This window comes from Pomacea canaliculata, linkage group LG5 (assembly GCF_003073045.1).
Source record: "Pomacea canaliculata isolate SZHN2017 linkage group LG5, ASM307304v1, whole genome shotgun sequence".
In the NCBI taxonomy this organism is placed as follows: Eukaryota; Metazoa; Mollusca; class Gastropoda; order Architaenioglossa; family Ampullariidae; genus Pomacea; species Pomacea canaliculata.
Genome location: NC_037594.1, coordinates 4,156,779 through 4,172,638, shown reverse-complemented (window position 1 = coordinate 4,172,638; position 15,860 = coordinate 4,156,779). Strand labels below are relative to the sequence as shown.

Here is a 15,860-nt window from a genome sequence, read left to right as displayed (position 1 = left end):
TTGTAGACGGCCAGCTGTGGGTGTATTTAGCCAACACATACAGGCCCGTGACGTCCCGAAACCATCTAAGTGCCTGTTGCAATAGACATTTCTAATTGTAAACACTTTTAGGCTTTCACCTAAATAGATAATCAAGTGTAGATTTCCAAGTGTTTATAATTTGCTTGTCTAGAGAAGTTTCAAGTGTTAGAAACACGCCGTGCAAATAGTTCCAGAACCCGGATGATCTGTCTTGCTAGCTCAAATCCTAACCTTTCCTAGTCATTTTAGCTGTCTGCTAAGCCTTAGCATTCAGCTTGTGCGACTGTTCGGCTAAATTCTATAGCTACACGAATGTTAACCTGGAAACAAAACATGCCCGCAGTCTTTTACCTGAAATTGTAACCAGAACCACCGATAACCAGCACGGGCCCGAGGATAGACGACCTCTCTGAGCCCCTTGTAATTGCAATCGTAAATTATTTGCCCAATATATAACAATATGCTTACAATTCGATTGTCAACATCTACATTTCATTCAGTAACATTCAGACTGCAAAAATTAGGACAAGTGCACTAGGATCTACACCACTACTTGAACATAAAGTTGTATAAAAGTGAGTTGTTAGTAAACGAGGAAAAATGACGGTAAAGGATCAAAGTTGTAGTATACCATAAGAAAAAAGAATCACCATAGTGAGGAATGTTCCGTCAACTTTTCCTTAAAAGAAAAAGAAAAGAAGAAGGGAAATATTTTACTGACCCCCTTCACAGCCCCCGGTTCTCCCTTCCCCTCGTCAGGCCTGATTGTAACGGAAGTAAAAAAAAAAAAGCAAACAAGTGTTGCAATTGTTCCCCATGAAACTACACAATTCGAAACGTTTTGTTCACGCGCCTTTCAAGTAGAAATACTAGTTAACGGACATGAAGCTGGTCTAGGAACATTAAGGGCGTTGCTCCCTGTCTTTATTATTACCCCTCACCTTGCTACAGAGGAAGAAATTGTGTGGGCATGTTGTTGGATTTATCATGACAGCTTCAAAGCGGCAGAAGAATGGGATATCTGCTCTTCACACCCCTTGTCCTTGACTCTGTGGTGTACTCTGCTTGCAAATGTTCAACATCGACGACTGCAGGCGCTGTTGAAGAAGCATGCGGCTGGTTTTGCTAGGGACTCGACGGACCCAGGATACTGTCTTCCATCGTCTGCGTACCATAGATGAGGTTCCGGTCGCGCTGCCCTCCCGACGTACCCCACCGCACCAGCTAACGGAAGTGCAAGATCACATCAAAGACTTGCTAGACCAGAAGGTGATTGATTGTGGAGAGCCACAGTTTCATTCCTTCTTGTGTACCTAGACGATCTCTTGATATACTCCAAAACATTCGACGAACATTTACCACATCTCGATCGGCTCTTGGGGTGCATCGTGGAGACTGGGTTAAAGCTGCGGCTAGATAAGTGCCAATTCCTCCGGCGAGAGGTCATACTTACTTAGGCCATACCATTTTCGCTGAAGGTGTCAGTTGTGCAACGGGAAGAGTAGAGATAGTACAGAAGTGGCCGGTGCCCAAGACTGTCACGGAGTTACGCAGTTTCCTGGGATGTGCCAGTTACTACCCGCGATTTATCAAGGGGTTCGCCAAGATAGCTGGCTCATTACATGACCTGGTGACGCAGGCCACGCAAGAAAAGAAAAAGAGACAGAATGATGAGCCGAGTGGTGGGGCTGATGTGAGTGGCAACAACACACGTCCAAGTCCAACACTCGAACAAAAGGCAGGAACTTTCATCAGGTGCTCAACCCTTTAATGCTTTCACACTGGTCACGGCTGCGTCGCATGTCTGTGCTCCCTCTCTGATCCGCTGTCGTCTGCTCTGTCGTTTTGTCCCAGCTCTGCCCTTATATACCTCTTGGAAGGGTAAACTTTTCGCGATGCTCCGATACGATCGGGACCATTAGGAGTTTTAACCCTATCAATCACTGCCGAGCATCCTTTTTTAGCCATGTCTCAGCAGATCCCGCCAAAAACAATCATCCGCTAGCCCCGCCAAAACTAACAACAACGCCGGATTACCGGCCATCTACATTATAAGAATAATTATGCACCTTTGGGGACGATCTGTAATGGGTAACAATGCAAGCTGAAGGTCCTCTCCGACCTAGACAATTATCCTGGCCACCCTACCTTAGGCAGAAGTGAGTACCCCAATTTTTAAGGTACAGTTGGTAGATAGACAGAGGTTGGGTTGTGCATTTCCTTAGGCACGGTAAGTATATTCCCCGTTCTTCACAAAACTATGGAATCATTTACCTTTAGTGCAACTTCTCTATCCTTGTCTTTCGCATCACAAGTCCAGGGTGTATTTAACGTATCTTAGAATAAATCCGAAAAGATAGTGGCCTGAAAATAAAATGTAAAATGCATAATCGTCCAAAAGAAATTAATAAATATATTACACGAGATTATAATTGATATACGCGGACGACGGCAGAAAGGCATTCTTAAGGGAGATAATAGAAACACGCAACTTCTTGTAAGAGTTATGTCCCATGTAACTTGTAGTCAGTGAGGCAGTATGGGCTGGGGCCAGGTGCAGAGTACAATGCTGAACAGTCGACTAACAAGCTAAACCAGTTGTACACCTGGCTACCGTCTTCCTTTAAGTAACTCCGTATCTTTACTCCTCGTACAATATAAAAGGCACAATCACTAGCTGGATGACAACTCTATTTCCATTGGAAGACTATTGTAGTCACTTTATACTTTGTGAAAAAAAATTCGATCCCAGATAACTATTATCAAAATGTCCTAAAATACACATTAATGGACTGTAGCTTTCATTTAATTATATGTGTGTGTGTGCGCGCGTTATAAATCATTACGAAATAGGCGCAACGGTTTTCTTAACTGCCGCGCTATAAATACCAGGAGCTGACTTACAGCCTGCTTCGCCAACATTGATTTTAATAAATATTCAAGCAGCCGAAGGGAGAACATCCAACCAACCAAAACGGAATACGGTCGAAGCCGACGAGCCGACATATATATGTATAATATTATCACACTCTGTACGCAGACGTGCGTTGTTGGTGCGACGAGTGTCGACGAGGGATCTCTGAGTCTGCAGTCTCGACTCGCCGGTGTGAGCCGAGACTTGGCGAGAGAAGGCCTAGCCTGTTGACCGTGTTGGTGTTCATCGCCGGGCTCAAGTCGTTCCCCTCAGTGCGTCGAGAAGTGGCAGGGTGGATGTACATACCCGACTTTCGCCTCCTGTCGTGGAAATACCAGCTGTGAGTGCACTTCTGCGGCAGTTTTTGCGGGCCTTGACCTCCTCCGACAGGTAAGCAATGAATTGTGAAGCATTTAGACGAGTTGTACCGCCGCGGGGCATGTCAACACGAACAGGTGTCTCGCCTCCTGTCCTGTGATGTCTCGCTATGTGTGGGGTGCATGGCAGCCGACGATGGGACGCTGATGGGGCCAGACATAGGCACATACACATGCACGCGTGTATATATATACTCAGGGTCAGGGGCCTTTTGAAACTTAGGTGTGTTGGAGCTATCTACAGTCGCGATATTATCTAGGTTTGTCAGCTAACGATCAGACATTGACAGTGTCAGGTGGGTCGTTTGTCCTCTCTCTTAGAATTCGTGCAGCATGATAGACCTGTCAAGACTAATTAATCTCTTCAACCCTGAAAGTCCCAGGTGTCTCGCTCATCACTTTTAATTTAAGTTGTACGAACGGTGTCCCTGTCCGAAGTGTGCCTTTAATTACTATGATGTTTGTTCCCAATTTCCTGGGTCGACCCAGTGATTGACCGGTATTGTATGTTTGCACCATTTTATACAACAGTGTCAACTGAGTAGTACAGATTGCCAAACAGTGTCGGATAAAGGGATCATCTTTCAGAGACACTACAGTTTCCACGTAACCATGTTTACGCATGTAGGGCAGGAACCTAAAACTAGGTCAAGTCACCGTTTATGTCGCAGTCACCTGAACTAGCACATCACAATGCGCTTTTCTCCGCCCACCTAGCCGGTATGTATGCACACCTTAACATACACACAACATACATTCCTTCATTCACAATGGCTTTGCCGGGGGACAGAGCTTGCAGGCCGATCTCCTTGTCTCCTTGTTAGCCGGCGACTCGAACCTGACACACGCGAGGACACGGACTTGGTGTCGTCACAGCCAAAGTATGGAAAGAAGTTGCGGCCACTCCTATACTACCTTGACAGGTCGCAGGTCGCCAACTGTTTTCCGTGTGTTGAGAGGAGAGCGAGGTGTACAGCAGACAGTACCTGTGAGAGCCACCACCGAGCACGATGGCAGACCCAAGCCCACCCACTGTTTTGGGGGAAATAGTTTTGCTTTGGTAATCAAGATTGCTGCTGCTCTGGCGTGAACGATATCACTGTGCACAATGGTGGTGTCTGGTGGGTGGGTTATTCTGCTCTTTATCGTCATCTGAAACCCGTGATGTTAACCCACAGCAGTGGCTGCACTGACGAAAGAAGGAGGAAATGGTTGGAAAGAAGGAAGAAAACGGAGGCGAAAAAAAAAATCCTTATCAGCGTCATCTTTATTCAGAGCAATCCTCCTCACAGACTTAAACTTTGTTTGACTGAAACTTGATATCGCCCTGCTGCAGCAAGCAAGCTCAAAGAGCACTCATTTATTATTTAAATTCAAATATTAACGCTTGATTGATGGATATGGTTTGTTATCTGAAGATGCGCCTGCGTTTATCAGTGTTTAGTTGCACTCAGACTTCAAATGCTGTTTTGTTTATTCCTGTACATGGTCTTGTACTGCTTAGGTCCGATTTTCTCTAGTAATCAGATGCTGGCTCCCAGGTTTGGGTGCCATCCGTCTGTACTTGAGCATCCCGAGAACAATAGAGGGATCCAGTTTCCAGCAATCACTGTTGTTGTAGCAAACGGTGATTCATGTGCGGGACTTTATTCCTCCACCATCTCACCCCTGCAAGCGAAATTTAAATTCTTTTGCATGGGTCTGTCGGTACAGAACTGCGCCATTGAAATGTTCTCGTTTTTCGTTCCCAACTGCCTCCCCCATGCAAGAATAATATAATGTTAGTCTCAAAGGGATTTGTTTCAAAGAATATTCGAGAGTATTGGATATGAGCATACCTACTAGTCCCGTTCTTCTTCACATCATTTTCTCCGGATAAAACATTTCTTATGAACTAGTGCTATATTCTTTTATCTTCTCGCTTATTTAGGAAAAGGAAAAATGTGACTTGGTTTGCTCACTGTCATCTACACTTAAAATTTGTTAAAATATGCATTGTGTAGTAGATTGTATACTGAATGTACCTTGCCTCACTAGCTTTTTACATTGTATACACCTTACTGCTTCAGGTCTCTGTGCCTTCCTCCTCATGTTTGATCCGTTCTGGTTGGGGCTTCATTTTCATGTTAAATGCCCATGCTTTTTTTTGGGCGAGGAAATGGGCAAGAAAAAAAAAAGCTGTTATTATAATTAATAAAGCAACTTTTTAAACCATCAACCATAAATTACAGCAATGTTAAAGAACATCAACGGTGCTTGATCCAAGCTCATATTTTATGAGAAATAATCTGGCTATCAGGGTTTGCACCTCCCTTAACTTCAGCTGCTTTCAGATAGCATTCTTTATATGAGTAATCGTTGTATCAGAGTCCACTAGATTACTGTATAAACTTTGTGTTGCTGGGGAGAATAACCCTTGGAGTCAACTTCTGAGAAATAAGCCGAATGTTCACCTACGTTTTTCTTCAAGTTTCTTTCACAGATTTGTTGTTATATTTTTGTTGATAAAACATCTAGGTAGGGATGATGGGGGAGAGACAGAGGGGTTGAGGGGAAGATGCAATAAAGGCTGTGTGTGAAATGTTGGGAGACAATATTTAGTAACCGGCACGGCTACCAAGTACACAGTCCTGCTATCTGCATGCTAAGCATGGCACTCAGCTAAAATGTTTATAAAATATTTGCACACTATCCCAGTTTGCTAGCCAACGTTTCTAGTGTCATTGAACATACCTACACGTGACCTGTACTATGAAAACGGAAACAGGAAAGAGTTCCCCGTTTGTTTTCGATCAAATGACTTTCTTCCGAAACCAAACCACGGAAACGGGTGGGGTAACTTTGATGTCGGTCAGAGAGATGATTTTATCCCGTGACTAATATGAAATAAAGCTTAGAATTAAAGAACATTAATAAAGCGTTAATAGAAGATAGTTCCAGAACACAGTGTTAATAGAACACTCACTCACTTTTTATTTACTGTATTTAAAGGTGAGCAAAGCTTGAATATGTGAACACTTTTTTTCGACGAGTGTGTGGTCGAAAATTGCCGTTAGTAAAGCTTTGTCTCATTTGCCACGTGATACGGGACTGCTCAAGCGCATCGGACGGTCCATCGTCACGTCTCGTGCCTCCCCCCAACTTCCGGCCTTCTCGCTCATGCGTCTTTTTTCCTCTCCGCTTCCTCCCACTCACTCACACACCTCTTCTCTTTCACGTGCATGTACTCGCACGTGCTGGCCTGTGTATGCCTGCTCACGTTCGCGCGTGCTTGTGAATCATCGATCGTCGAATCAATTGCTTGAACGTTGCAACCGTTGACTTCACGAGGGGGGAGGGGAGGGAGGAGCAGCGAACAGATAACTGTTCCGGAAAAGCGGACGACAGCTGGCGATGATGGACCCGCTTCGTCTGATATCCAATAAAAATCGAGCGAGATATGACCGGCAGGGTCTTTTTTTTTTTTTTTTTTTTTTTGAATGGCTATGTTTTTTGTCCCTTGGGTATTGTATTGCATAAATGCGCCTATACATTACGCATGCTCAGTGCAGTGGGAGATGCCTGTGCGGAATGGTAATAAAGCTTACGGACTTGACGTCAGGGCATGCTGGGAAATAAGCATAATTTGTCTCTGTTCCCCATGAACGACAGCCCGTTGATCGGCACGTTGAGCGATGGGCCGTTATTCTGATGACCACCCTCCTTCGTGTCAAACGCGTCGTCAGTGGCGGTCTCGACCTCCCATGACCCCGCCGGGTTCAGCAGCCTTTGGGAAGTGGGTCCCCCTATCGGAGCCATGTCCTTGTCTCGTTCAGATTATTGAGTCAATCGCTCGATCAAAGAATTTAATGATCAGTTGAAGCGTTCCATGACATACTTGCCCACTCGTTTCAAATAGAAGATAAGGAAATCGATGTTCACATCCTGAGTTTCATGTATGTGGAGGTTAGAGTAACATTCCCCTTTCCCCTCTTTTTGTGGCCATATCGCTCCTGTCCCGAAGCGCTGGAGCGAGGTGTTAAAGCGGGTAGTACCCCTCTCTGGTCCTCCTATGTGTACAGACAGTAACAGCTGTTTGCAAACTGCATACAGAAGAAGGTGGAGACCCGGTTTTTCTATATAAATATTCCAAGTGTCCAGAAGCCATTTTGAGGCAGTGTGCCAAAGGTCTCGCGAGCTAATCTTCGGGCATTTTTCCAATAGCCTTCCCCTCTCCCAGGAAATGGAGAAGGGGGTGGGAACTATTTAAAGTGTCCCTTGCATGCACCATTTTTTCATAAATCTGCATAAATATCTTCACACACACAAAGTGTAGCTTGTGCCCATCTTTTATTTCCTTTTTGTGATGTTAGGCATGTGGGAGGAAGCGATGGAAGCAAATGCTGTGGCAGATGTCCTCGTTGCTTCTGTCAATTGTGGGTTGTGTGCTGATGTGTCATGTGGGATTATAATGTTTGCCGGAATCTGCAAACGCGTGGAAAGCTGTTGAAGGTAGCTGCAACACCAGTGCTTGTGTAGGAGCTGAGCCCAAAGGCCAATAAGCCACCAGCTGATAATTGTCTTTTAAAATGTTTTTGTGACATTACAAAAGCTTTAAAGATTTGTCCTAGCTATTGTTCATGTTTACTCGAGGAACAGTCCCCTCCTTGAACCTCAGTGCTGTCGGAGCAGATTTTTGTTTGCACATTTTTTGCCAGATTCGGATAGTAGTATTCCTGCAGCCAGTCAGAACTAAAGAGGCACAAGTACAAAGTTTATAAGATCAACCACAACAAACATAGGTTACATAGGTTATTGCGAAAAATAATGCGGGTACAATTTTAAATAAACTGATAAATAGTTTAGTAGCTTACAAAAAGGAAAATTGAGTATGTGTCGGTTTCAACCTTTGCAAAATCATAGACCCACAAAGGAAACACGTTTTTTTTCTTGCATTATTCTTATTAGTAGGCTTACAATTCCTTTTGATTTTATCAATATATATGCCTGGCTTGTGAGCAACTTATTTGTTTGTTAGTAACATTTGGGAATTTTTCCTAGGTTTCGATGAATACTTTTTTGTTGAATTGTCAGCGATCAGAAATTGATGTCCAGTGCTAAATAGTTTGTGGATAAAGTTAACCATAAACACTGTTTATTTGGCTAAATTGTTGGATAGTAAATAACATCGATGTTTTTAAGACCGTTAGTGTATCAATAAATGCATGGAAACGTGTGGGACATCACTCATAACTTGACAATCAATGAAGAGAAGTACGCAGACATAAGTTTATCTAGCCATGCAACTTCATTCATTCCTCTAAATCAGACCTGGGCAAACGCCGGCCCGCGGGCCGGATCCGGCCCGCCTCCTGTCTCTGACCGGCCCGCCCGCTGGTCCGCCCGCCAGTATATATAATATATACAGTATTGGGTAAAACTGAGTTAACTATATTAGTCCGGCCCTCTAGAACCATCCCAGTTTCTCATGCGGCCCCTTGGTAAAATTAATTGCCCACCCCTGCTCTAAACCCAGCCTACACCTCCTCCACAAAAGTGAGGTGTCCGTTATCTGTCCCAGATACATTGACTCCGCCCTTATACAGTTGTTTCAGCCTGTCCTTCGTACTCCTGATACAAGAACACGCATCGTGGCGAACAGAAAAAAAAAAAGCTGAGAGAGCGAACAAAACGAAGGGGAGGCATTGCCAGAGTTCCTACACTTGTACGATGGCGTGGCCATGTCCACAAGCCTGCAAACGGGCGTTCACACCACCGAGGCTGTCGTCTGCTCGATTGATCGGTTTCCGATGGCCCACCGGCCCACAGAAAACGTGAACTTGATAGTGTATCGCTTACACCGCATTAGGAAAGCTCATCAGACACAAGCGTGCAACCGTCATCACAACGCACCGCGCCACGTCACGTGACCCTGTCACCTGACTTCACGCGTTTTCTCGTGCCTTCCCGTTTGAAGCTTACCTGAACGTGGAGAAAGGTATTCTTACATCAAATCTACTAATACGACGAACTTTTGTCAGCGTAAATGACCAGCTTGTCACAATGTTCGGAGGGACTGTAGGATAACGACAGGAAAGTGATGGACGGTACACTGTCAGTGATGTTATAATATCGGGATGGAGTCTAAGGGCGTCTGCTTGTAGCATCACGGACTTGTATAGGTGGACTGCTGTCTGTCTGCCGAGACCAAAGCTTAGCCTCTTGCACGGTTGTCTGCTGTTTGTCTCGGCGAGCCTAAACAATGTGAATAAACCGGAAGCTTTGTACCCTCCTGCCTCGTTTTAGTAGTTAACTGGAAAAAAAAATCGTCTGGCAGCAGTCCAGTAATACAAGTTCGTGGTATCACCAGGCCCAGGAAAACGAAGGGAGGGCGAACTTCGATACAATCATAAGCTTCTTATGAAACACAAAACCCTGGGCTTTACAGGATCGGCTGTCACCAGGCTGGAGACTACCACATCAATAGTTCGCCTGCATACGTTGTGTTTTCGCTGCAACATCTGTTGTGCTATAATACACAGATTTTGTCATTCTGAAGTATACTCATCATTTATTTCCTCTAAAATGAGTTTTCGAACGTGAGATTCTTTCATGAAGCTCAAAATGAATCAGAACTTGCTCTGTTTATCCTCTCTCTCTCCTGTTTTCGCTCGTTCTGTTTTCCCAGCATGATGTGTCTCCTCACTCAAATTTTCCTTTATCAAACACTACACAGAGGAAAACGTGGAGAGCTATGCCTCTTACTATTGGCAGATGGACGAAGAAACATCTCCCCCCCCCAAAAAAAAAAGGAATAAAAATAACGAATAGCGACCTAAAAAATAACGAATAGGGGAAAAAAATCGCGAATAGCAAAAAAGAAAGAAAGAATGGCAGAGATGGGATGCGACATAAAGGGCGTGGGGTTAGGCGCATCTCTTCCCGCCATTACTGGCTTTTATTGGTATACCGATGGAGTGCAAGAGGAACAGGTTGCTTTTCTTATTTGCTAGAATAGTCTGCTTGCAAGGTTATCAGAAAACAAGCCGACGCCGATGGTTTTCGTAGTAGTAGCTTTTGGTGTAACATCTTTTGCTTGATCTTTGTCCGCCTTCAAAGAGAAGTAACACCTGGCTCGTGTAGGCAGAGGGAAAAAAGGTCACAGGTCAAGACAACAGGCCGAGCTGTATATGTCAACCTGACCTACGCAATTTCGATCTTCGCCCCCACACACGCCTTCACCTCCAAAACAAGACTTTACAGCTCAGCCTTGTACATCTGTGTGGGTGGGTGTTAGAGAACGAGACTCACCCGAGTTTTAATACAAAGTTTAAGAGAGTCGATAGTTGCAGACTGAGCAAAATGATTTGTACTCGAGTTGAGAGGATGTCAAAGAAATTTGCGCGCTGTGTTCATGCTGGAAGCCTCCATGTCCTGCTGCTATGCATCCCAACAGGTCAAAAGTACAAACATTGGGGTCAAAGGTCTTCTCTAGGTCGTTAAAGACAAGTAAGATATTAATGTGTCTTAAGTTCGTAAAGGTCACAAACACTTCTTTTTCATGGGTCATTATAGAGTTTATTATAAAAAAAGGTTATTAAGCAAAAATATAGATGCAGACATTTCTGAGTGTGTACAGTTAAGTGAAAGTTTTTTAAAACCCAACTGCCCACTGCTTTTGTAAAAAAATTGGTAAAAGTTATGCCATCAGGCTCACTCTGTTGTTGTTTTTACTCGTGTCGTAGTGATGTCGTTGTGGGTGTTGTCGACGTTATCAGCACGTTGATCAGCATGCCAGAAAGATATACTGAAGGTGTGGCAGCAAATGCCAGCCAAACACGTTTGTGGGTGTGTCAGAGTGCACTGAAAATCCCTGTGACTTTCTGATTCATGGAAGGGGTTGTTTCACTGAACATATCTTAGAATAAAACTGTTGTACAAACCCTTTAATTATCTAATGATGAAATCCAAGTATAAATAACAAGAACAGTCACACTTATTGCGACTGGGTTTTATAAGTTATTTTCTATTAGGCCCTTAACTTTTTATGAGGAATATATATATCACGCGCATTGCCTCTGTTTTGTGTTTCTGAAACTCTCGGCAATTAAAAGCCACTTAATCGATCCGTGCCAATGGCGGCACATAATTAGCTGAAACCGGGGGTTCCATCAAACCCTAGCCATAATTATCACTTGACAGCTTCGGTATCACGTGTTTAGTGTGGTTGCCGACACACGAGAGATAATCGCAGTCTCGTTGACCACATGATGGCTGCTGGGATAGGATCGAGTATTAGGGAATTCTTCTTGTTTCTAATCACCCCCAGTGGAGAATAGGGTCGCAAAATGTATTTCCGGTTTCTATAGCAGAGGTCTTTTTACAGGGTGGGGTTGCTAACCCCACACCCAACCCTCCTCCTTCATCCGGGCTTGTGACCGGCAGGCTACCCGGGAGGTTTCCAGGTGGAGTTTAGAAGGGGATAGGGTGCAGTAACTTTGCATATAATAAATGCTTTGTACCTCCTATTGGGATGAAAAAATAAATAATTCATAGTCCAGAATCGAACTGTATGCATTATTAAAATTTGCTGCAAGACTACACTTCGCAGTAATGTCAAACATAATCAATCTTGCTCGTCCTATAGCGTGACATCTTTGAAAGTGTTCATATCATTATACGTCGGAATAAACAATTGAAAACAATTACAATTATTAAAGTATTGTCTGGTTTATGTCGCAGAACGGTCTAAAAGCTTAAACAGGGTTTGTTTAGTTTGATTTCTGGCATTTACTTGAATATTTTCCTGGAAGCCTATAGACAGACCTTTACATGAGTTTCAGCTTCTATAGTGTTTGATTACTTAGACTGATTAAGAAACATATTGTTGAAGTCAAGACAGCATGAGACGCCATGTCGATATTTGATGCCTTATTGTACAGGTAACTGTAATGAATTCAGTGTTTGACACACTTGATCTCCATGTTCATTTTATATCATGGAGAGGTGGACTACCAAGATGGCGTCATGACTTTCAACTCACGTCATGCGGAAACCCTTCGTTACAGAGGTTCCTTATAATTATACAGGCTTTTCTCCCACCAGCATTTCGGATGTCCGAGCGCCCCACCCATTCCTGAAGCTAGAACAAAGGACAGGTCGCTAATTTGTAGTTTAAAAACTTTTTTGGCGATTGATACTTCCTGTTTTTCCCCTTCTTCCTGAGAGGGAGTCCAGTTTTTCTTGTTCAACTGGCGAAAACGGAAAACGAAATTAAGACACTTTGTTTTACAAATTTGTTTTCTTACAATTTTTCCTCACATGACGAAGTTTCAATTGTTAACAACTACAAAAAAAAACAACATTAATTGCCGCTGCCATTGTCACTGTGAGTGTAAAGGTGAAAGTGAGTTAGACAAAAGTATTTGCAGTGTTATCTATTGTTTCTTTTATTTAAAAAAAAATTTTTTTTTGAAGTTTGAGAGATGATAGTGTGAACAGCAACAACACGAGTATATATTACACAAAGGCATCGACAATGTCGAAGCAGTCAGATATTCTGACAACCAACTACTGTAAGTATTTTAACCTGACATTCTAAACGGTGTCGAGTCGGTTTTTGGCGACACTGCAGACGACATATCAGGTGTCAGACCACCTCGAAGGTCAAAGGTCGGTCGCAACCTTGCCAGACATACTGAGGTATTCAACAGGACGCGATCGAAGTACGTGCTTCGTTTTTATTTGTTTAGTTTTTTTTTTTTTTTTAAATGATCCAAATAAATTTGGAGAATTGGATTTCAGAAGATAAATAGAGAACGATGGCGCTTGTGAATCACTTTTTTTTCAGGATAGGGTTTGAACAAACGACATATTTATTTTGATCGCGTCTTAACATTTATAATAATACCCCGTTATTAAAGTTTAAATGTATTATAAATACTCCTTAAATTTGTGACGAGTTTCTTATGCCTGTTTCTCCATGCGCGCATGCGAACAAATGTGAGCAATACATGTACCTAACGAAATATCATCTTAAATATTTGGTAGGTAAGTAGGTTCAGGCTTTCAATTAAACCACAGGCTCATATACCGCCCAACCACCACCACCGCCACCACCTAAATTTTTTTGAATTGCTTATTTTGATCAGATATGATCGACAGCCTCAAGACATTTAGTCGTCATGGTCGTACTATAGGGATCGTCCTTAAAACTTTGTAATCATCTGTAGTCGGTTTTTAAATGCCTTAATGCTACTTATCAAGCTGATGGTCATGGTCTTCTTCCACACCTTGTATTAAGGCGTTCGCTCACCTCCTATGAAAGTATTTGACCGTTAGCAGTCGTGGTTACTATAGTGATAGAGGGGCGCCTAGTAGTGTAGTTGTTAAAACACTTGTCACTACTTCAGTGAGAGGACATGGATTCAGATCTTGTCTCGGGGCACTCCATGTGTGTGACACTTATTCGCAGGGCCGTCGGTCGGGTTTTTTTCTGTGGGTACTCCAACCCCTTTTCCTCTCCCCTTACAACGCGCATTCACTTCTAGGTGGAGGCACCTTCCCACCAAAACTACCAACCAACTAGTGATAGCTGCACCGCATCATATTGGATTGCATCTATCCTTTAGGCTCTTTTATACAGAAGTTATAAATTGGTACATATTTTTCTTGACTGTTGAATGTATACTGATATATTTTCTGAGTATATGGCTTCTATTTATTGTTATAATAAAGTTTGTTAAATAGTAGTATCATTCCCAGTTTATCATAATTTGTAAGCAACTTCATATTCATAGGTTCAAAGAGGTTTAGTGATTTGGTGCTGACAAAATTGTGAATATTTTTAATGTCAGTAAGGTGTGTATATTCACAGGTCTACGAGAGTTTGTGAGGCTCTGTGAACCCACACAATGCTGGATTCATCTTTGCAAATGTTGCTTTTAGCAACTTTTGGAGTCATCTGCAATGCTCAAGAACTAAGAGGTGAGCTCATAAGTTTGTCGTAAGTAAATTTGTGTGTGTGTGTGTGAGAGAGAGAGATGTCTTCTTATTGTATGTCACTGAGTGCATTATTACCCAGTCTCTCACAACTATTCCTTCTGGACACCATAGATGCTCTATTTATTTTTCCTATGCATCCATCCACCTACACACACCATAGACACACTCGAACAATGCACGTCATATGTCACACAGAACTTATGCGTCTGTTTGTGTCAGCAGATGGGTGAGTAGGTAGAGATAAGTTTGTCCACAGATATTCATATATTTTTATATACAGTTGGAGAGTCCCAAGTCAGCAACCCATGCCACCATTTGGAAACATGCAGTGCCTGCCTCCGCACAGCAAATGTCTGTGCTTGGTGCGCTTCTGAGGTATTCTGGGCTTATGGAAGATATGTTAGCAAATATAAAACAAATTTTAAAAATCCTTCTTTTAATGTTTTTTTATTGTTGTTGTTTTTAAATTAACAGATCCTTCACTACTTGTTGCTTTTATTATTAGAATTTACTTTTGATTAAAGTTAAATAGTTTTGTACCTTTGTGACACTGGTTGGGTTTGTTAATTTCTTGAGAATTTGAGTGTTTGAAGATGTGCTACGAATGCATTGACTAGTAAGCTTATTTTTCTGTAGAACTGAGAATGTTTCAAATCATTTAGTTTTCTGGCAGAGTATAAAGCTTTTGTCTATGATCTTCTCATACTATAAAATTGTGGTCAGAATTACTTTATAGATTCTACTAGTGAACTAATATATTGATTATAATCCACTAAATTTGTACAATTTTTTTCTGGGTCTTTTGTTTTTATTCTTTAGAATTTTCCTCGTACGTCTTCTCGATGTGACGTTTATGATCGACTAGTGGCGACTTGCCCAAATAATATTGTATGGCTAAAGAGCGACTTAAATGTGACAAAGGTAAGTTATTTCAATACCCACATTTCCTCTCATCCATCATTGTCATCACAACTGCCACTAGTAAAAACACCTCACCTTCATTTCCATCACCATTGTCATTACCTTGCCATCCTTATCATGATCATTCCAGAGAATAAGAATCATTACAAGAATTTTTATTCAAAAGAATAAAATAATGAATATATCATGCCAGTTGGAAAGTAAACCACCAATCAGGACCAAACCTCAAAGCAGAACGCAAGCAAAGAACATCCAGATGAAAGTGAGATATGTTGTGATTGAAGATCGATATTATTTAAGTTCAGGCAACTAGTGCACTAACTCCATGAAATGAATCAAGGCCCGAGTAGAATCTGTTAGCTTTTCTTGGCCTTTGGCAGGAAGAGTAAATGCACAGAAGGGTGGTTAATGAAGGTGTGTGAATGGTGAGTTCTGCCACTTAAAAGGTGGTTTGAGTGAAGCAACAGCAGCAATGACTAGGTTAGAGTCTGGCACAGGCTGAACTGGTTGTCCCATGCAAGACCTGCTCACTATCAGCAAAAATATGCATGAGAGGAGAACCCTGTCAGCTGCCACATCTGTCCATGTGCTTCTCCCAGTGAGAGGTACCAGAACAATAGATCCAATAATATCACATGTGCTAC

General features: G+C 42.5%; 1 protein-coding gene across 1 annotated transcript in view; it reads left to right on the top strand.

Moving 5' to 3' along the window:
- Nucleotides 1-3,025: 3,025 nt before the first annotated feature.
- The window catches only part of LOC112565157 (integrin beta pat-3-like), a 26,672-nt gene continuing 13,837 nt past the window's right edge, over nucleotides 3,026-15,860 (top strand). Inside the window, exons 1-4 of the mRNA XM_025240475.1 lie at nucleotides 3,026-3,325; nucleotides 14,168-14,277; nucleotides 14,576-14,670; nucleotides 15,115-15,216. Of these exons, the coding sequence (XP_025096260.1) occupies nucleotides 14,205-14,277; nucleotides 14,576-14,670; nucleotides 15,115-15,216 (270 nt within the window). The 5' untranslated portion in view covers nucleotides 3,026-3,325; nucleotides 14,168-14,204. The remainder of the gene's footprint in view (nucleotides 3,326-14,167; nucleotides 14,278-14,575; nucleotides 14,671-15,114; nucleotides 15,217-15,860) is intronic.